This window comes from Mytilus trossulus, chromosome 2 (genome assembly GCF_036588685.1).
Source record: "Mytilus trossulus isolate FHL-02 chromosome 2, PNRI_Mtr1.1.1.hap1, whole genome shotgun sequence".
NCBI lineage: Eukaryota > Metazoa > Mollusca > Bivalvia > Mytilida > Mytilidae > Mytilus > Mytilus trossulus.
In genome coordinates, this window is record NC_086374.1 from 61,631,679 (window position 1) to 61,654,794 (window position 23,116).

At 33.1% G+C, this 23,116-nt stretch overlaps 2 protein-coding genes across 3 annotated transcripts; one reads left to right on the forward strand and one right to left on the reverse strand.

The window, feature by feature from the left end:
• Window positions 1-298: 298 nt before the first annotated feature.
• On the forward strand, window positions 299-21,666 carry LOC134705922 (uncharacterized). Its single transcript, XM_063564637.1, has 2 exons — window positions 299-1,197; window positions 19,998-21,666. The coding sequence occupies exons 1-2, from the start codon at window positions 519-521 to the stop codon at window positions 21,023-21,025; spliced, it is 1,707 nt and encodes a 568-aa protein (XP_063420707.1). The 5' UTR covers window positions 299-518; the 3' UTR covers window positions 21,026-21,666.
• On the reverse strand, window positions 4,010-11,249 carry LOC134707716 (uncharacterized). Of its 2 annotated transcripts, none has more exons than XM_063567723.1 (4): window positions 11,117-11,249; window positions 10,418-10,622; window positions 7,486-8,157; window positions 4,010-4,206 (listed from the first exon to the last, which is right to left on the reverse strand). In XM_063567723.1, exons 2-4 carry the CDS (start codon window positions 10,575-10,577, stop codon window positions 4,190-4,192), a joined length of 849 nt encoding a protein of 282 aa, XP_063423793.1. In that variant the 5' UTR covers window positions 10,578-10,622; window positions 11,117-11,249; the 3' UTR covers window positions 4,010-4,189. The 2 variants fall into 2 exon arrangements, with proteins under 2 accessions (XP_063423793.1, XP_063423792.1); XM_063567722.1 differs by lacking the exon at window positions 4,010-4,206 and adding an exon at window positions 4,238-4,567.
• Window positions 21,667-23,116: the final 1,450 nt, after the last annotated feature.

The following is a 23,116-nucleotide window of genomic DNA, read 5'->3' on the forward strand; positions in this document are numbered from 1 at the left end:
TACGATTTGATGTCTTGCAGTTTAGTTGTGTATCTGTTCAAAGTGACGTCATATCACATCTGTGAATAGATAATAAAGGTTTTTTTTCTTTAGACCATGACTATATTATAAAGGTATATAAAATAGGTAATTAAATCACACAAATAAAACAAAGGTAAAATAAACATACATGATTCACCAGTTGCCGTGGAGCATCTTTTACCTGCGAGAAATATTCATACAGCAATAGATTTATTTACCTGTCCAGATCTATGTGGTGATATAAATTAATGGCTTTAGGACATTATATCTATCAAAGAATTTTTGTTACTTTATTTATTCACCTTTTGTAACATCACGAAAAGACAGTTCCAGAAAAGTGTTCATTAGTGTATATAAAACGACAGCCCTGACATCATTATACAGTTCGTCTATAGATTCTGGATGATAAAGCTGTTTGAATTGGACTTCCTATAAAAACTGTCAGTGTTCTTTATACAGAAAAGTTGGAATAAGTTTTGACGACTCCAACAGTCAAAATGTCAATGTTACCTAGATCGGTGCCTATCCGATATGAAAGAGACTTTTGGCCGTCGTCTTATGACCGTCGAATGCCGATTTATCACGACTCTTTCCCCTCATATGACTATAGATATTCAACGTCAATGCAACCATCTATGCCTATGACAACGTACAGAGATCCGATTCCATTCGAATATGAGCGACCTTTGCAAGAAACCAGAGTGGTGCCGAGTAGCAGCGTCGACCATGAAATGAGGAGAATGAACGATGAAATGAAACGCATGTGTGATAGTATGTCTCGAAGTGTAGCAGTAGCTCCATCACAGCCACCCGTCTTGCCGTCAGTCGACGATTGGCGTCTAACAGAAAATTTTAGGATGGACAATCCTATAACCCAGGAACGTGACGGTTCAAGAAAATTTTATCTAGAATTCGATGTTGCGCAATTCAAACCGGAAGAAATTACGGTCAAAACAACTGGAAATCAACTGTCCGTTCATGCTAGGCATGAAGATAAAAACGACCCAAACAGATCAGCTTACCGTGAATTTGCTAGACAATATGTCATACCAAAAGAAGTAAGGCCAGAGTTTTTGACATCAAAATTGAGCGATAGGGGAAAACTGATCATTGAAGCACCACTACCAGCATTAACAGGAGGCAGAGACAAGCTTATTCCAATTGAACATAGGAAATAACTAGACTTGTTAGACTTTTATGTTAGAAACAGGATTTAACAATGCTTTCTTGGATAAACATATTGAATTTTGTGGATTTTAAGTGCCTTAACAGTAAGATATCTGCAAGGTTGCTTTTTATATGACAATTAAATGCTTTTATAGAATATATATCAGGCCTTCAAACATAATTATTAAACCCTGTTGTAATGTCTCTTTCTGTGGTTGTAAAATTTGTTGTTGTTTATGAACTATTTTAATGTTGCTGTGAATTACACAATTAAAATATGCTTGACTTGCTAAAACTACATGAACTCATACATCTTGTATTATATATAATTTTGCCTCTGAACTATTCTCATCCCATGGCGTCCGTGGTTGTCGTCGTCGTCTGTCGTCTGTTAACTTTAAAATGATATTCTCTTCTAAAACAACTAGGCCAATTGGAACCAAAATTGACGCCTCCGGGTGCGGGAGTATCTCTCTGCATTGAAACCCTATTGGTGACCTTCTGCTGTTGTCTGTTCTATGGTCGGGTTGTTGTTCCCCATACCATTCTCAATTTTATTTATTGATCATTTGGGTATCTCGTTTGAAATTGGGTCCTATGATCCCACCTGCCAACCTATATGACCGACATGGCTAAAATTGAACATGGTGGTACAATGCAAGTTTTGTTTATTATATTGAAAACCAATACAGATAGAAACATAGATAGAAAATATATGACAAGGGCAGGAATATTCAGATTACTGTCCAGCTAAATCAACTTTTTCAGAGGACTTCTTACACTAAAAGTACTATAAATAAAATGGAATAATTGATAAGCCCAAAAAAAACAAACAGCAAGGCACATTTTCAGATTGACTTCTTATCATGGTTAATGCTTTTAAGGACGATTAGAATAAGAGTATGCGCTATTGAAGAAGATCAAGTGGCACAATGTTGAGATCTTCAGTTGAATCAATCTTTCAACTAGTTAAGGTAGAACATAGGTACATATATATTTCTTGAGATAGACTCCAAGCCTAAAAGCGTTCACTCCTCACTAACATTTAAATGCTTAGCATAGACACACAAAATAACATTTTTTTCTAGAATTTGGGTTGACCTGGCCGGAGTTCAAACTAACCATCTCCCACACTTAGGCGAATACGCTACATCGAGACCAGTTTTAGATTTAAATATGGATAATCCTAATTTTTCATAAATTCATACATTTCATCAAAAGTTATTCTCATTTAAATCAGATAGATGTAAAGGAGATGTACATTCATTGTAACCTATGCCATTTTTTTACAATAAGTTCTTTTAAAATGCGTAACGATGTGTGTTTGTTTATTTTGCATTAGCTAGATGTATAAAAGGGGGGGGGGTGAAAAATCACAAAACATGTTTAACCCAGCCGCATATTTGTGCCTGTCCCAAGTCAGGAACATCTGTCTATGGTTAGTCTTTAATGTTTTTAAGCTATGACCGTTTTTCGGTCTGCGCGTCCGTTCGTTCGTTCGTTCGTGCGTCGGTCCCGCTTCAGGTTAAAGTTTTAGGTCAATATAGTTTTTTTATGAAGTTGAAGTCCTTGACTCCCTTCTCGTAAATATGCGATCACAAAAATAACAAACGACTCCAGTGGTCTGTCCCAAATGTGTGATGGTAATGTGCGATTTCATCCTGTTTTGTTTTTGTTGGAAAAAGATTTACCAAAAGTAATTCAATTCAATGTCGCCTGTTCATTGTATGCACAATCTATCCAAATCTAGGCAATTTTCAACGACTAATAGCTTGCTAAATAGCACGGTTACCCATACTTTTATTTTATTTTTGAAAAAAAGCAAAGTACAATCTTCACTTTGGCAAAGTATAAGAAAATTCTATCTCAAGAAATATATATACCTATGTTCTACCTTAACTTTTCAACAGAAGATCTCAACATTGTGCCAGAATATCACAACCGATACCAGAATATCTCAACATGACATACTTTATAAAATGTTCAGCTTAAAAAAATTGTATTCGTAAAGAAAAAGAACAAACTGTAATTTTATGTTTATAAGGTTTTAGAATTACCAATTTACTGATATATATGTTAGCTTTAACGATGATCGCACTGTCATTTTGTCAATAACCGACTGTACTGGCTACATTTACCTGCTGGAGAAAGTCATTTCGATGTCATTTTAAATCATATTGGTCCGTGTTATACACGAGACGAACCCTAATTCAATTATCTATGGCATGACATTCTCCTCTTTTACAAAAAAACTTATTGATTTTCAGTAAATTGACGAAAAGTCAACCTACCCTGTGTTTATTTTGGATATTTTGAACCAGAAAAGCTCATCAGGAAGTGCCAGAATACTTTTTACCGTATCAACCATTTGGTTAAGATTAGATGGTTTACTAGGCGTGAAATTCCAGCTTATTTTCCTGTATGTTTAGATGTTCTTGTTCATACTAACAGAGACAACCTTAAAATGGAAGCTGCTTATATGTGACGCCCCTGTACTATTATTTTCAAAATAAAAAATCGCACAGTGGAATGAATTAATTTCTATGTGACTCTCTTTGTCTAATTTTTTGTCAACTTTCCAAATTGTTCACGTTTTTTTTTACGAGCAAATCTATTACGGAAGAATTCGTCTATCTACATGTACCAACATGACCATGTTTGCCATCGCACGCAGTGTTTCATTGTCAATCATACCACATCTCCATATTTTATATTTTGGAATATTCTTTGTCATTCCATCATTTTTTGTCACGGAATTGTTTTTCAAATTTTTTTGGCATCCACTTCCTTCCACCCCTTTCTAAATGAGCAGTAATCAAGATAAAAGAAAGTAGTTTATTTATATTTTCCATTGGAACAAAATCATTAAGACTTATTATTTGGCGCTGTTTAAATAAAGAAAATACTCCGAATTGTTCTTTGATTATATATTCTAAGCTAGAAAGATTTCCATCAAAGTTTTTAGTCCATTCATCCAATCAAGTACAACATCACATCATCCTTACTCGTTAGGAATAGCTGCAAGATATTTAACATGAATAAATAAGTGATCAAATTAAAAAGGCCACAAAATACAACTTCTTATATAAAAAAATATGAAAAAAGTAAGAAGCAAGGAATATTTTCAATTGAATCTGCTTTGAATTGACAAGCAATTAAAATACAGAAACAAATACACCACGGAAACCATACATCTTTATTATTTCTTATGAGTTTTTGCATGTTAAAGAATCCTCGTAACATCTTTTTGAGGGATCCGTAGATGTCCTGTTGCAAGGCAAAATTTCGGTCCTTATCCACCATAGTGACACCATTGTTTTCCAGTTGCAGTCCAAATTTCCCGCAATTTATCCATGTCTTACGTCCCATCTTGTTGAACCTACATATTGTATTAATTTTTAATAATTTCTCGCACTGAATATGCACGAACCAATTCCAACTGGATGTAAAGTAAACAGCACTGAATCGTTAATTTTTTATTTCTAAAATATGAGTTTGATGATGGATAGGAGTTTTGAAAAGTTCAGAGATTATTTGATCTTTACTCTTAACAAGGCAAAAATTAAAAACAAGTTGCTTTCTTAAAAAAAAAAGAAAAGCAATACATGAACCTAAGACCGCACTGCCGGGTCACAAAAAGATTGTTGCTGAATTTGTGTTTGCTTTTAAATTGAAATAATTGACTGAATAGAAGAAGCCAGTTGAAAGTATATATTTACAGCTTCTATTTGAATAGTTATTTTAAAGCTCGACTATTTTATGTATTACTTGGGAATGTACATAATTTTTCCGATTATAACTTTTTGGCAAATCCTAATTTCTACTGACCGGATGATTTATGCAAATTGCACAAACCTATCGCAATATTAATTTGTGCACTCAGTTTGCTTTATAATCTAGAATTCTGGATGCATTTATTTTATCTATCATATCTTTATATTTTGTTGTCATGGTAGATGTTGTATGCGGTGAAATCTGTGGCATGCAATTGATTGTGACCTCTTATGAAGAGACTTATTTTTGTCTCATAAAACATCTCAAATTCTAAGGATTTCCTGATTTTACTTAAATCATGCAATTCAAACATTATAAGGGAAACTTAGTTTTGCTGAAGAATTTCTTAGTTCAGAAGTTTAAGAATACCTTTACACACTTTCGAAATAACCAATTTATATAAAAAGGTATGTAGATTTTAAAAGATACCAGAATTAAAATGATGTTCGCCAGACACGAATTAAGTCTCCATAAAAGCATAAGTGACGCTCGAAGAAAAAAAGTTAAAACTCTAAATACATGTACATTACAAAGTTAAGGAATCTATACTTTGGGTAGACAACCCTTAGCTTTCCGAACAGGTCAAAGTTTATAATAAAACAGTAACTCAAAAAAGAAATAAAATAGAAACAACTCGAGGTCAGAATACCGTTAGTAATGATGACCGTGCTTGAAAGTCACATGTATATAGCTCTTTCTGCCGCGTCCTGTATTTAGATAACAAAAACGAACATAAGCTTTCACGAGTGATTTTTTAGCAGTATTTTAGCGCACTAAATAGTAAATAGAAAGCATCTCAGTGATACTCAGGAAAATCTAATAGTTGAATTCGAATGTCAAACGGTCTACATTAAATGTTTTGACACCGGATTCATTGACATTTAACCAGAATTTTTGAGAACGCAAACCGATAGTGTGCTTTTGAAATGTGATCTATAATGTGAATGAATCAAGACGTTTCGGATAGTTGGTCAACACAATGAATACAATTTCAAAACCGTACCATAGTACAAGTATGTAGAAGGTTAAACTATTAAAACAAACAAACAAAATTTGAATTGAAATTTCATAATAAACTAACGTTCCTGTTAGTATTTCTTTTTTCAAATCCTTTTAATATATAAAATAAAATATCAATAAACACGAACGTCAAGTATTAATGGATGGACATTTTATTTTTCGAATGAATCTATTTTCAAATTCAAACATTCCACTATGTGAATATATTACTATGCAAAATATAAGCAAAGGCTTCTAAATCCGATACTAACACAGTATAAAATAATCAACATTATGGTCGTGATTAAATTTTGTTGTGATAATTGTAAATTACTTTAACGGTTAATGTGAGCTGCAAGGATTTATCTTACTTTCCGTTTCTATGGATCCATTATAATACAAAAAAAAATTATAATTACTCATAAAACCCAAATAACAAAATGGTATGAAATAAATAACGTAAAAATATAAGGATTATTGTTTATAAATTTTTTTTTTGTATGATGCAAGAATTTATTAAGATTTAATTTTATGTTTCCTGTACAAATGAATATTTAAAAAATACCAAAGCAAAGTATCTTGTCATATAAAATGCTTATTTCTTAATTGCAACATTAAAAACATTCTGATTTCAATCATTGTTAGTTTCTTCAGAAACATAAATACAGTATATATTCTATATATATTTCTTTGATTCGGATTGAATAAGATAAATTTGATAAGAATATAATATTTCTGTTTTCCGATCTAATATTTATAATTTGGCCAGAATGTTCTCTCTCGTAAATCTATGATAATGACAGTATCCCGTGGTTCAATCTTCAAACATAATTCATGTTATCGAGACAACAGACACTACCACGTTATAATTGATCTAGATACACATGTGTATATATTGGTCGTTTTAAAACATAATTGCATCGTCAAGGGACCACATCAAATACTTGTTAACGACCTGTTAAGACCTGTATAAATAACCGAAAACTTTCGAGACGTTCCGAGAATTTTATTCTGACTTCCGGCCGAGAGATATCGAGTGGCCCATAGACACATCCAAAACTCGCCAATATATGGGGTTCATGCAAAAATACCAAATATCACAATGCATTGTTAGTAATTTTATGTAAGTGTGTATGTAAAGAGACAGCTTGACATTTTGTATAGTTATAAGTCTTTTGTCTCATTTCGGGGACTTTTATAGCTGACTATGCGGTATGGGTTATGCTCATTGCTGAAGGCCGTACGGTGACCTATAGTTGTAAACTACTATGTCATTTGGTCTCTGGTGGAGAGTTCTCTAATTGGCAATCATACCACATCTTTTTATCTTTATTTCTATTGTCATCTGGCATGGCATTTGTGTTGTGTAATGTTAATGGGCGTACTGTCTGAATGATTTGAAATGAACATTTTTTCATAATATATCTAGAAGTCGACATCTGATCTTAAACAATTTAAAAAGTGTCTATACAATGATTTCTTTTTTGCTCGTAAACTACGAATCATTAACTTGATGATTCTTACCAAACGGTAAACCTAAAGCAGCTTTAATGCTTTGTACTTTAGAATTCATTAACCCTCCACAGCCGCCCATATGCATCTCCCAGTCCATGTAAAAACTTTCGTCCATATACTTAGGATATTCCATAACTGCTGAAGAGGAGATCCAGCCGTTCATAAAAGCATTCGGAGGATGTCCGTTCCCGATTGTGCCATGTTTGGGATCGAATAAAAATGTTATATAACTGTTGGGGTTGGAATCACAGTTTCGGAATGTAAAGTCCTTTCCTGCAGCTGTATATCCCTGTATGTTACGATTTTGAGCTAAGTTTATAGGCAGAAAACCGAGAAATAAATATGGATGAAGTTGTGAAGTTAAAAACGTTGGTCCTTGATACAATTGATGAGTATTTGATTGGAAAGATAGAGAAGACTGGTGCTGGTAGGCTAGCAAATTTTCAACTTTAACTTCCCTCTGCTCTCCGTTTGACTTAAGAAGACGTATTTTTGCAAATTTATTTGTAGAATAAAGTTTTGCAATATCGAAAGCAACCCCTGAGGATTTTCTTGAAATGAATGTGTATCCATAGTCGCCCTCGAACGAACAGTATACTCTAACAGCCTTTTGCAATGGATAAATAACATAATCTCCGCTTGGACTTAGATTGTCATCTGTGTAGATATCTTCGCAAGATTCTACAAAAATGAAAAAAATTGACATGAAATTTAAAACAAGGGATTCACTTTCATAAATAAATATTTACTGCTTTAACACATGACGCCATGAATTTACATGAACGTTAATGGAAACATACCGCTATAATGATATTCAAACCACGGCTCCTGGAAAAGTTCTCTTGTAGGGTAAGGAAAGGGGAAATATCGCTTTTATTAATTAGGAAAAGGTTGGTATAGCTTTTAACTTATTTTTTTATAACATTATTTGGAGAATTGCGTTTTAATTGCAGTTCTGTGAAAATAAGATGTGTTATGATTGCCAATGAGACAACTATAAAACAGAGTTCAAATGAAGTGAATTGTTTCTTTAAAATTTATTCTCAAGAATATGATCATATGAAAATCAATTGGAGATGTGCCTAAATTTACAGTGCATAGAAAAACAGAAAAAAAAAATTCATTTTTTTTTAGCTGTGCATTATCGATTATTGCACAGTAAGAAAAAAGAGATTTTGCACATGGCATGTGTTAACACGAAATATTGCCCATAACATTTTTTCCGTTTGCCAACTTTATAAAAAGTTAGATTTTATATATTCAGTACATTATTGTCACAATTTTTTTACATAAAAAAACTAACTGTATGATCACATATTTATAGAAGAAGCTGTAAACTATTACTCAAAAATTGTTGATATTGGATGCAGAAAAAAATGTAACCCCACAACCGTCCGAAAAGGAAAGATAAACATATGAATGTGAATATCGACTGCAAATTGTCTTACGATGATAAATTGTAGACTCTGTATCGAAGATTACCTATCTAGGTCTGAGATTTAAGGGCGATTGGGGAGTAAAAATTCCAAAATTATATGCCTTTCAAAATTACAAAAGATGTATCCATCTGCTGATAAAAAGTAGAAGTTAGAAGACATATACATGCAGTTTATGATTACACGCTTACCTTTTGAGTAATAGTTTACAGTTTTACTGTGTTAATTTTTACACATTATGCCCGACTCTAAATAAAATTTAATTACTTTCTTACTTTTATGCACAGGCAAATAACTATTTATCTTAATCATGGCTGCAGTAATATTTCATAAAATGCAACCGGTTACCATTTTTTTTTCAAGTTAAAAGCTATTCTGAAGAGAGCTCTGCTTTGTCGTTTGCGTGTTCAAAAACTTAGTGACACAAGGTCTTTATTACAACACGAAAATTACATTCTAAGAGAGGCAATCACAGTTGTGATAAATGCGTTTTACCTTGATAAAAAACGCTTTTAGTAAATGAGACATGAATGCTAGCATAAGAAACCACAAGAATCTACGTTTGAAAGATGGGACAAAAACTTGTTGATTAAAAAAAGTAAAACAAAAATACAGAACTCCAATGAAAATTCAAAAAGGAGACAGTCCACAAAAACTGACAAAATTAAGCCCTATTAATCAACGGATCAAGTGAAAGGAGAAGTTAAAAGACAAATTGCAAGAGAAAATGCACAGTCAAAGTATGAAAATGAAATTTACCGATTTGCAAATCTCGTACATTCATTTAAAATATACAAACCAAGCGAAAACCACCATAAGGAATCGCATAAAATCCTATAAAAGTCTACTGCTATGTATGAATCACTCGCCACGCGAATCTATGTAGACTCAGTTTAAATGTCACCATAGGGAATGGGTCCGGCACAACCGCTTAATTTACAGATCAGAAGGATATTCTGGTATCTTAAGATCTAAGACCGCGAAAACATGTTCCTCGATAATAGAGACTCAGCCGCGTCGTATCGATCAACCAATTTGTGATGATGAACGTAAAACTTGTGAACAGTCGATTTCATTCGATCATCCTGCTAAACTTGCTGTAGCAGTTTTTACACCTCTCAGAATTCCCTTGTTAACGAATTTCCTATATTGTGAACACGCACATGCGGTAAAGTATCAATTGAGATATGTAAACGTAATAAGATGGGACAGTGAGTATATTACTTATGAGAAATGGGAAGTTGACTTTTGGGCACTAAAATCGTGATGTAACTTCAGGAAGGCAACCAGCATGTATCACAGGTACTGTCTAGCCTAGGTATACAAATTTACACGTGGTCATAAAGAACTCGAATTATTACGTCTTTGACCACCTATACAGTAAAACAAAGCTCATTTCATATCAATATGGGTATTCAATTACAGAGGCACTTGTTCTGAAAATTGTCGCTTAAATGTTTGATAAATATTAACAAAATATGATATCTATTTTGCAATTTTCTTACTTGGTTTGCGATTCAAAGTTTTCAGCTCTAGTCGTATTTCTGTAAGAGCAGACGTGATCTTTTGAAGATTATTATCTACAGACAACATTGTCAAGTCCTCCCTGGTTGCTTCAATCTCAGAGCCATAAAATAGACAAATTAATAAAGCTGTAAAAAGCATTTTTTTCCCTGATAAATAACTTCGACCCTATTTCTGTTTCTGATTCTGAAATTTAAAAAAAATGTTTCATTAGTTAATTGCCCTAACGCATCTGGTATAAAGATATTTGTTTAAATTCACATCCCAATACATACAAACTATAAAAATGAAAAAAAAAAAAAAAAAAAAAAAATTATACACTGCATGGAATTCAATACAAAGCACAATATACTAGTTTGTGAGCGCTATATTAAATCGTGCAATACTATGGTTTGCTCTGTATACATTCTCAAACGAGCTCCGTACACAAGTAACAATTTCCAGTATAGTCATCAAACAATGATGTATCTTTTGCACCAATTATAATTCCTTAGTTGTTTAAAATTGCACTCATCAAAATTAAAGACAGAGAAAATTAGAGATATGTCGTACAAACAGCACATATCTTTCTACAGCTGTTCTTGAAATTACCTTCATCAAACAATAACTTGTCATATGTAAGATACAGTTTGTTGACATTTAGTTTTTTTTTTTATTGAATTGCTGTTATTCATACTTACAAATATTAGTTGCGAATCCAGTGTGTTGCACAATTGTTCTTGAAAAGTGTTCTAATCAAACAAAGACGTATATATTTATATTTTATAATACACCTATTATAATTACGCTTTAGTCATTGATATTTTGTCGCAATGTCATCATGTTTTTACTGAATTTACTACGTTTTAATTTTTATAAGCATTTTATTTTATTTCAAGGACTTCATTACAAACTATATGATGACCAAATGTAAATAGGTTTTGTCAACAACGACGACGAGGGGTCGGGGGTTTAACGACCTTGATTACCCACGAGGGTCTTGCACGGTCAGTAAACGAAGGTTCTATTTGTTCACATTAATTTAGTTATAATGTAGGGATTTACACCACAAAAAAATAATTTCATATTTCAAAAACTGTAGTTCCCAGAGAGACTACTTTTGTCTGTAGTTTAACACCTCGTAAATTACCACGAGGAATAAGAGACTTATAAGTTTTGTTTTTCTTCATAGAAAGTGCACAAAAAGGGATTTTTTCAAACGTCTCGTGTGTGCCCTGTTCATTAACTGAAGCTTGGATGATTTCGTTTTTATGTTATATCGGTATGATCTTGCAAAATACATTTTTTCTTTTCAACTTTATCTTCCTGGTACGAAAATTGCGTAGGTATAAATAAAATGTTAAATATGAATGAAGTGCATCTTATTTATGCTAATGTGCAGATCAAATAAAAATCGTATGCATGCCAATACAATTATCATGATTATGTAATCACCTTGGAACTATCTTCTGGCAATTCAAGATTATAGCCAAATACGGATTTGGGAAAAGTTTTCTTTAGTACATCTAGATCACCTATGCTGCAAAAACAACCGTTAAAAACAAAATTTACATCACTGAGAAAAATATGTAATGTACTAATTGAAATAGCGTAAACTAATATTATTTTGGCAACTAAAAAAATATTACACCTGTTCAGAGACATTTAATATGTAGTGTATGTCTCTCATAAAACTAACCACATTTGCAAGATTCTTTCAATTATCCTTGCTACCGTAAATGGAAGGCATTAAATGATTACTTGTCTGTCCCATGTCGGAAGCTCCGATCATGAGAACTCGTAAATTTCAGTAATGAGTACCATAGCATATTGACCAATTGAACTTTTCGAGAAAAAACATTGTTTTCGCCATATGTAATTTTCTACAGTGTAAAGTTTTGGATTATAATCATCAAACAAATGCTGTGAAAAATTTAAAAAACAGCAAGGCCCCTGGGTTTGATAAGGTCATTAATGAGTATATTAAATCAACCATTAATGCTTCTTTGCCTATTTATAGAGAGATTTTTAATATGATTTTGAATACTGGTGTAGTTCCTCAAATCTGGACGGTTGGAATAATTATTGCTATATACAAAAAGAAGGGCGATCTGAACAACCCAGATTCGTATAGAGGCATTACATTAGTGTCCTCACTTGGTAAACTTTTTACAGCAGTACTTAATAGTAGGTTGACAAAGTATGCTGAACTGATAGACACTATACCAAAGGCACAAGCCGGATTTAGAAAAGGATATAGTACAAATGACAATATATTTATACTACATGTTTTGATAGAATTATACTTTTATAATAATAAGAAACTTTTCTGTACTTTTGTAGATTTCAAGAAAGCTTTTGATACTGTTTGGAGGGTGGGGCTTTGGAAAAAACTTATAAATTGTAATATCACGGGAAAGATATTTAAAGTTATTTATAATATGTATGGCAATATCAAGTCTTGTATCAAAAAGGGGGGTGAGTTATCAGGATTTTTTCCTTGTGAAGTTGGTGTTCGTCAAGGGGAAAATTTATCCCCTTTTTGTTGTTATTTATACTATTGTATGCTGATGATACAATCATTTTAGCTCAATCAGCAGCAGCTTTGCAAAAGTGTTTAGATGTATTCGAACAATATTGTAATATATGGAAACTGTCAGTAAATGTTGAAAAAACTAAAGTAATGGTATTCTCCAAAAGAAAGTACACTATGCTTGATAATTTTAAACTATATGGTTCAATTATTGAAAGAGTGGAGTCGTACCCTTATCTTGGTTTGCTTTTAAACCAACACGGGAAAGTTATAACAAAAAAGAAGTTAGCAGAACAAGGACAGAAAGCACTTTATGCTCTATATAGAAAGATTAGGAATATATCTATTCCAGTAGATCTACAGCTTAAGCTATTTGGTTCTTTAATTGATCCTATACTTTTATACGGTAGTGAAATTTGGGGATATGAAAAATTAGACATATTGGAAACTGTGCACTTGCAATTTCTAAAAAAGGTGCTCTCTGTCCGTAGATCAACGCCAAACTTCATGGTGTACGGCGAAACAGGTAGATATCCACTAGATATACATGTAAAATTACGTATACTTAATTTTTGGGTAAAACTACTTTCGAATGATTCTAAACTGTCTAGTATTATGTATAAGTTATTGTATGAAATGCATTGTTCAGAAAATATGCAATCAAAATGGTTATTAAATGTGAAATCTATACTGAATGATGTTGGCTTATCGTTTGTATTGGATAGCCAAGAAATTCTTAGTAAAAATAGTATAAAATATTATGTTAAACAAATCTTACAAGACCAATTTGTACAAAAATGGCACAGTATGGCTGAAAGTCCCTCTAGAGGGGAACTTTATTTAGCATTTAAAAGGGAATTCTGTCTTGAAGGCTACTTGGTAAAACTAAATAAACAACGCAGAGTACAATTGAGTAAACTGCGATGTTCAAATTTAAAATTCCCTAAAGAAGCCGGTAGATGATTAAATATACCTCGTGAGGACAGAATATGCACATTATGTGACATGGGGGTGATAGGAAATGAATTTCATTATCTGCTAGTATGTTGTAACCCTAATATTGAAAGAAGTAGAAAAATACATATACCAAGATATTATTTTTTTAATCCAACAGAGGACAAGCTATTTGGTTTGCTATACTATTGTAATATAAAAGTACTCAATAATGTCGCATTGTTTTTGCAAAAAATCATGAAGTATTTTTGATAAAAGAAACTGTCTAGTACTTACCTAATTCAAGTTGTGTGTTATAATCCAATTGATCATATTATATATATAGAGCCCAGGTGGTCGTGTGGTCTAGCGGGACGGCTGCAGTGCAGGCGATTTGGTGTCACGATATCACAGTAGCATGGGTTCGAATCCCGGCAAGGGAAGAACCAAAAATTTGCGAAAGCAAATTTACAGATCTAACATTGTTGGGTTGATGTTTAGACGAGTTGTATATACATTATGTACACAGCCATGTATCACCATCATTGATGGCGATCCGATCGATACATCTGTTGTAGGGTTTTCACTGACTCAGACGTACTTATATATATATATTTATACAACTCGTCTAAACATCAACCCAACAATGTTAGATCTGTAAATTTGCTTTCGCATATATACATATACAACTCGTCTAAACATCAACCCAACAATGTTAGATCTGTAAATTTGCTTTCGCAAATGTTTGGTTCTTCCCCCGCCTGGATTATATATACATTTTGTATATACAACTCGACTAAACATCAACCCAACAATGTTAGATCTGTAAATTTGCTTTCGCAAATTTTTGGTTCTTCCCCCGCCGGGATTATATATATATACAACTCGTCTAAACATCAACACAACAATTTTAGATCTGTAAATTTGCTTTCGCATATATACATATACAACTCGTCTAAACATCAACCCAACAATGTTAGATCTGTAAATTTGCTTTCGCAAATTTTTGGTTCTTCCCCCGCCGGGATTATATATATATACAACTCGTCTAAACATCAACCCAACAATGTTAGATCTGTAAATTTGCTTTCGCATATATACATATACAACTCGTCTAAACATCAACCCAACAATGTTAGATCTGTAAATTTGCTTTCGCAAATTTTTGGTTCTTCCCCCGCCGGGATAATATATATATACAACTCGTCTAAACATCAACCCAACAATGTTAGATCTGTAAATTTGCTTTCGCAAATTTTTGGTTCTTCCCCCGCCGGGATTATATATATATACAATTCGTCTAAACATCAACCCAACAATGTTAGATCTGTAAATTTGCTTTCGCAAATTTCTGGTTCTATATATATATCATAGGTTTGAACGTAGTTTTCAATTTAGACTCGTGTATATATATATATATATGTGTATTTGTTTTGATCGTTTAAATCACGTGTCAAACAACCGTATGTTACGGTGTGTTTGATGACTTATATTCAATTGACCTGTATATATGTTAATTTCAATTTTGCTCTGTTATTTTACAAATCTTATACCACTTCTGTCAAGCTGTATATTATGTATATCTGCCTCTTGTAACAGTGTAAACTGTCAGAGTGTACAATAAAATCTTGAAATCTTGAACAACTAATTAGATTAGCTTTTAGTATACATCCGAATTGAGGTATTTGTGAAATAATATATATTTTTTAAATAACCGATAAACAGAATAAAGGATTTTTTGTTTTTGATACTGACTTTATCACAGTAAAATATCAGGTGACCCCGAAGGGCGAGCCTGATATTTTCTGTGATAAAGTCAGTATCAAAAACAAAAAGTCCTTTATTCTGTTTATCGGTTATTTAAAAAAAATTCACTACAATGATAGAGAAAATAACAAACGAACTTCTTTTTCGCGTCGAATCACGGCGAATCACACTTGACGTCACATGCCAAATATAATGGTTGCATACCGGTAAGTCAAATTTCTTTATTTTTCACAAAGCATCAGCATAGCCATGCATAGTCAGAAATTAGAATGATACGATATGAATCAGCAGTTTTTTTAATCGATCATCATTTTTAAGTTCAACGATAAGTTATAATTATATATTACTTAGTTTAGTGGATAATATTACATTTATCTGTCACTATTATTCGCTCAGTGTTCATCATGAAAACGATCAGACACATTGATTTCAAATAATTTTAAGAAATCACTGTGAGCAGACATTTCAGGAGGCAATGTAAGCTGACAAATTTATCTGAACAAGCTAATTTCTTGTCGACTTCATAATTGAAGGCGACCCGGGTCACAGCCCACAGGCACTTGTTTCTATCCATTGGAAGAACCACTATCAACGTATATTTACGAGAAGGTACCCAACTACTTTTTTCACCTCTCCGCTTAAAACCCTTATTTCTCTGTCAATTCAGTCTCAATTTTTTTGTAACATACACCATTCGATTCATGAAAAGTTTATCTTTCAGATGATATGCATTGTATTTACCCTTAGAATACCCCTTACCCCCAGTACACAAGATTTGTCAATAAATTTTCATGTGATCGTTTTTAGTCCTCCTACAAAATACAACTATTTCCGTTTTAGATCATTTGCATAAAACAGTAAAGGATAAATCTAAAGAGTCACAAATGATTAATGTAAAGTCTAGAGAGTGAATGACCCTATGAACTATGAACCGACCAATCACAAGTGGTTTTAAATCTTTCTGCTTTAAACCGGTTGTTGTTGTATTTTGTAGGAGGACTAAAATGAGAATATGAAAATTTATTGACAAGTCTTGTGTATTGGGGGTAAGGGGTACTCTAAGGGTAAATACAATGCATATCATCTGAAAGATAAACTTTTCATGAATCGAATGGTGTATGTTACAAAAAATTTGAGACTGAATTGACAGAGAAATAAGGGTTTTAAGCGGAGAGGTGAAAAAAGTAGTTGGGTACCTTCTCGTAAATATACGTTGATAGTGGTTCTTCCAATGGATAGAAACAAGTGCCTGTGTCACAGCCATCCCTTATACAGGTTACAATTCTGGTCAATGCAGACTTTTATAGTTTCGTGCCCCCCGGTTATCCCCCTTTTTAAAATTTATCCTAGATCCGCATTTGAATCTGTTCACTTTTTTGTTCTTTGTTCCATAAAAATGTCGAAAATGCGTAAATTTCATTTTTTTTTCTAGCTTCTCTCATGCGATAGCAGTACCTTTTTGGTCACTATTTATGTGTTGTGTTTAAATATGAATTGTAACACTTTATAGTGACTGAACAGGTAAAACAAATACTTCTAAAAAAAACAGAAAAAGAAAACTACTTGGAACAGCACCAGGCTATGTCATGTATGTATTGGTATTGTATTGAATAAAAACTCAGATTGGAACAACAATCAGCATGGACGATATGTTAGTTGTACGTCATTGTGAATAGCAAGGAAAGCTTCATATATCAATTCTAGATATTGAACGCATTTTTTTTAAAAGTCTATCGGGGTTTTCGTACATTTTCTGTTAACATTTTCACAACAATCGTTCAAAAAGGCGAAACTAACTCAAGAACTGTGTGAAATTTTCAACCAATGTCAAGTGTTTCATTTGCCAAAAATCTCGTGCGTTTCTGCGAAAAAAAAAATCACGCGCAATTTTGTGAATGAAAGGGGAAAGTAGATCCTTACGCGTTGCATTCGCGCATGTCATTTGCGTACTGACCCAATATTTTTTATATAACGGCCAGTCCACTGATACTAACATTATCAGCGAGTACAAATTAAAGGTAGAAATACACAGTTAGGAGTTTAGTTTCGAATTTTGGCCCCGGTGGATTTTTCAAATAGGAAAGTTATTGTGTAATAAAATTAATTTTTAGACACCTGAGTGCTAATTTAGCCTTCAAAGATGGTTTATAAGAGCATCAAGATTATTTTTTACATGTTTTATGGGCTATTTTCTGTTTGACAATCCGTATTTTCAAAGCTAGACCGGCCATCGGTCCAGAAATTAATGTAATGTTTACAAACACTTTTTTCTACACGAAGTTTTTGACGCAATTTTACAAAAAAATGAGATGAAAGACATATGATTTTCATTGGATTTGCTGAATGATATATGAACACAGTTTCAGAAAAGGTATTACTTCAAGCGATTGAAATTCTACTTTTAGCCAAATTTTGGGGAATTATGTGACATCTTTTCCCCCCTTTTTGCAATTTTTTTAACAAATTAATGCAGATTGTTGCCATGGATACACCCAAAAGAAATTATATTTTACCATTTTATATACTGGATATAAAATCTATGGAAGATTCTGATTACATACATATGCACACATATGACACAAACAGTAAGCTTAATATTGCAAGAAAGCAATGCGAAGGGGATTGTAAAATTTATAAGGGCAAATTTTAATATATTTTCCTAACTGTTTATTGCTACCAAAGGAAAAATGTACACATTACCGATAAAGTCACCTATTCCGCGATGGAATTCAATTAACGCGTAAGCGTTTTCTCCAAGAGATGGAGCATAACAAATTCGACGCTTCTGTCTTGTAGGCATGACATTGGAAAACATAGCTTTTTACATGTGATCTGTGAAAATCTCTATGAGATGAAATTGGAGAAATTGGATTTAGTAGAATCATATTCAAAACAGTGTGGTCCTGGTCATTGATTGACGACCTAAATTATCCCATTGACTGGGACAGATTAGGTGAACGTTTGTCGGTAACAATCACTGCTCACTATGTACTTGTTAAAGACACTGAATTTGTGGGGTCACCAAAGGTTCTCAACACCTAAATAAAGCAATTCGAAAAACGAATCCAGAATAATACGATGTGTTGATTTATATCAAAGGTTATTCCTGAATAATTTTTCGAATTATTTTATTATTAAAGGCGTTAAGAACCTTTGGTGACCCCACAGTTTAAATTCTATAATAAGTAAGAAGTGAGCAATGCTCGTTACAGACAAACTTTCACCTAATCTGTCCCAGTCAATGGGATAATTTAGGTCGTCAATCAATGGCCAGGACCACACTGTTTAGAAAATGATTCTATATATGTGACACAACTGAGCTATAGTGAAACGCAAATTTGCACGGAAGAGAATAACACTTTCTAAAGGTAGCCATATGCATATCAGTATATGTGATATGATTGCCAATGAGATAGCTATCTATCAAATACAAAATGACGTAGATGTAAGCAACTATAGTTCACCTTACGGCCTTCAACAATGAAAATTCCATATCGTATAGTTTTACTATAAAAGGCCTCGACATGACAAGAGGTTAAACATTTCAAATGCTGAAACTTGCGGTTTATCTAAATAAACTTAGTATTTTTTTTAAATAATAAAGTTTTTCCACCTCAGGAATAGATTACGTTAGCTGTATTTATCAAAACTTTAAGGCATTTTGGTCCTTAATGCTCTTCAACTTAGTACTATATTTGGCCTTTATTTCACTTTTTTTTATTCGAGCGTCACTGATGAGTCTTTTGTAGACGAAACACGCATCTCGCGTAAATACAAACTTTAATCCTGGTATATATGATGAGTTTATTTAGTAACTAAAACTAAACAGATTATCTAGTTAGTCTAAAGCAAAACCAAACATTTGTGAAAAGACATAAAAATTATACACATATATAAGAATTTACGAACATATATAACTTTAAAAAGGACTTGATCGAAGCGGAATGAAATATGTGTAACATTTATCTATCATATTTTATGTTAAAATCTCCCATCACTTTTATAATTGTTTCACTGTATACTTTACTAACGTTGCAAATAAGTATTAGTTGCTGAGGCGTGTAAATATAAAAGAGAAAATATCTTTTTAATAGAATAATTGACATTTTTCCTCTGGTCAACTTTAATATTACACATATATGTTATTAAAGAAGATTAGCGAAAAGGCTACAACATTTTTTCTTTTGTGGTGCAAGTTTTCCAGGGCGTAGTTGGCAAACACACAAATAAACAAGGGCATAGAAACACAACAACTCGTGGCTGGCGGCCATTGTAGATCTAACGCTCCTTGACATAAGACATTTATCTTACTAGACCTTCATAGGAAAAAGGAGGGATTTCATAAAAAATGTCATACCTTTCAGACACTGTACCTGTTAAATATGAACGAGAAACATACAGAAGTCAAACGACTTCTGAAAGGCGTATACCAACATACAGTGATTACACACCATATGACCATCGGTTGAATAAATACGAAAGGGACATACCAACAAAGTACTCTACCAAACCGTTGACGTATACTAACACACATTCTACATATAAAAAGGATATTCCGTATTCTAGTTATTCTCCGGTCTCCAGTTATACTAGTCGACCTTTGAGCTATACGCCTGTCTCTAGTGACACGAGTCGACCGCTCAGCTATAAGCCTGTCTCCAGTTATACGAGTCGACCGCTCAGCTATACGCCTGTCTCCAGTTATACGAGTCGACCATTCAACGATACCACTGTCTCCAGTTATACGAGTCGACCATTCCACTATACGCCAGTCTCCAGTTACAAAAGTCGACCATTCCACTATACCCCGGTCTCCAGTTATACGAGCAGACCAATCACATACAACAGTACGAAAAAACCTTCTACTTCAGACGATAACTGGATCACATATGACAAAGAAATGACTCACGAAAGTGACGAAATAAGAAAGGAATGGGAGGATACCTTCAAGAAAATAGCACCAAGAGCTGACCAATGGTCTCTTGCCGATACTATCTCAAAACGAATGGTCCCGGTTACTGAGTCTGATGACTGGATTACTGGAGGAGATAACAAAGCACATGACTTCATTGTACATGACGCAGATGGAAAACGCAAATTTTATGCTGAATTTGATCTGTCACAATTCAAACCAGAGGAAATCCAGATAAAAACAAGTGGGAGCTATCTTACGATACGTGCAAGACATCAGGATAGGGATCCAAGTAATTCATCGAAAAGAGAATATTCTCGCGAGATTCTCCTTCCAGACGAGGTCAGTACGGACTTTATAACATCGAAACTAAGTCGAACAGGAAAACTAACACTCGATGCACCGATTTTTGGCTCTCAGCGAAAAAACAGAGACGTTTCAATTCCGGTTGAATACGGATATTAGAAAACGTATATTGTATATATTCTGTGTATTAGTCTATATGTTACGAGCAAACTAAGACATGGGAAGGAAATTAATAGTTAAAACAACAGTAATATTTCCAGGGAATTACGTAGTCGAAGGAGAAGTGGTAACATGACTTTAATAATACCCTTTAACAGTGTTTTGCATAGATTATCCATACCCGAACAGAAGGCAGTTGTAAATAATATCAATAATGTGTTGTATTTAATAAAAAAAAAGTATCAATACGAAAATAATTTTGCTGTGGACTACATGTAGCTGTTGAAATAATATAATTGTTAACCTACTGATTTGTATCACTTATGTCGTCTGAGTGACAATAGCCTAACAGACAAATATTTCAATGCATTATTCATATTTGGATTGTTAACATTCAAATGTTAAACTGAAGTGTAAATCAATACAGGAAAAAGAAGGTTTAGTGCAATTTGAATCGTTTTTATGACTCTAAATATAAATTGTAAGTAAAAATAAAAATGAACAAAATTGAGGAAATAAAATAAAAAGAACTTGAAACTACTATTTACTTTGAAATTGTGTGATTATTATACAAATACAATAACTATGTATTCAGGGACAACATTTTTTATAGAATAATTATTTATAAATGTTTTAAATTCTTTGTCGTACTTTTGCCTTGCCCATAATATTAATGATTTAGACTGGCTATGAATGAGGGTAAGGGAACGTATACAAAACAATAGCACAGACGTCAACGAATATGACGATATCTTAAACCATTTTTTTTAAAACATAAGAGACAAACATGGTAACACTAATGTATGGCTTTTAATCCATAGGATGGAGAACATGTACGTCAAAAGAATTAGCATTTCTCGATTTGATCAGACACACTACTTTACACAACTAGGGGGAAAAAAGAGGCGACATATATCAAAGGGATACCAAAAAGTCATGTCGAGAAAAATTGACAACACCATGACAAAAACAAAATACAAAGAAAATAGAAAAGCACTGCAGAGAAAACGACTGAGCAACACGAACCCTACTGTAAATTGGGTGTTATTTATTATAGGTGTTCCGGAAGGGTTAGCAGATTCTACAACACATGTAAAAAAAAATAAACCGTCTCATGCACATACTTATTAAAAGTCACTTCAAAGAGAATGTAAAACTATTTATATCGATACGAGTCTTAGATAGAAGTGAAGAAGGACATAACTGGATATAGAGCAACAAAGGTCAACATACTTCATATTTTGAATCGAACGCCACGGGTCATAAGGGAGCAACCATTTAACTTCAAGGAGGGGGGGGAGTATTTTTTTAAATTTTTAAGTCAAAATATTATTTTTTACTGTACAGCGCGAACCAATTCATTTAGTTTTTCGATGCGATCAATCAGATTAAAAAAAAACAAAAAACAACACTATAAGTTATTGGGGGAATTTCATTCAGATTTTTTTTTTTTTATCTGCTTTTAAATTACCAGAATATTTGTTTTCATCAAATTGGGTATCAGAATATTTTTTTTCTCTCAGAGAAAAACCATAACCACCCCCTGGAAGTTTGATGGTCGTTCGCAAAGTATGTTGTAGCCGAAACGACCGTTTGGCGTACACAATGTTAATCCTGGATTCTATGCTAAGTTTATTTAAATCAGCATCTAGTTCTCCTGTAACAAACTTACAGTTCCATATACGGTGCCATCAGAACGTACTTATGAACAATCATCACACTAAATGCTATATACTGATAATATAAGGGACGTCCAGTCCTCTAGATACGATTACTTGTAAGATACCGGCATACGCATGGTATCCTCAGAGAACCAAACAAATGTTAAAGGGTCGAAGAAATTGTTGTTTGTGGATAGTTGTATAATTGGCAATCATACCACATCTCCTTATTTAAAAAAAAAATCTATACACAAACAATTTTAACACATTGTTTCTATATACGGCACCTCACTTCTAAATCAACACATATCACACGTAAATACCAGCCATTGAACTGAATTCTGAAAGAAAACAAACACATTCGAGTACAATAATATGTTTCTCGTGTAAGCTATTGCAATAGGAACTCATATCTTGTGTATTGAAATGT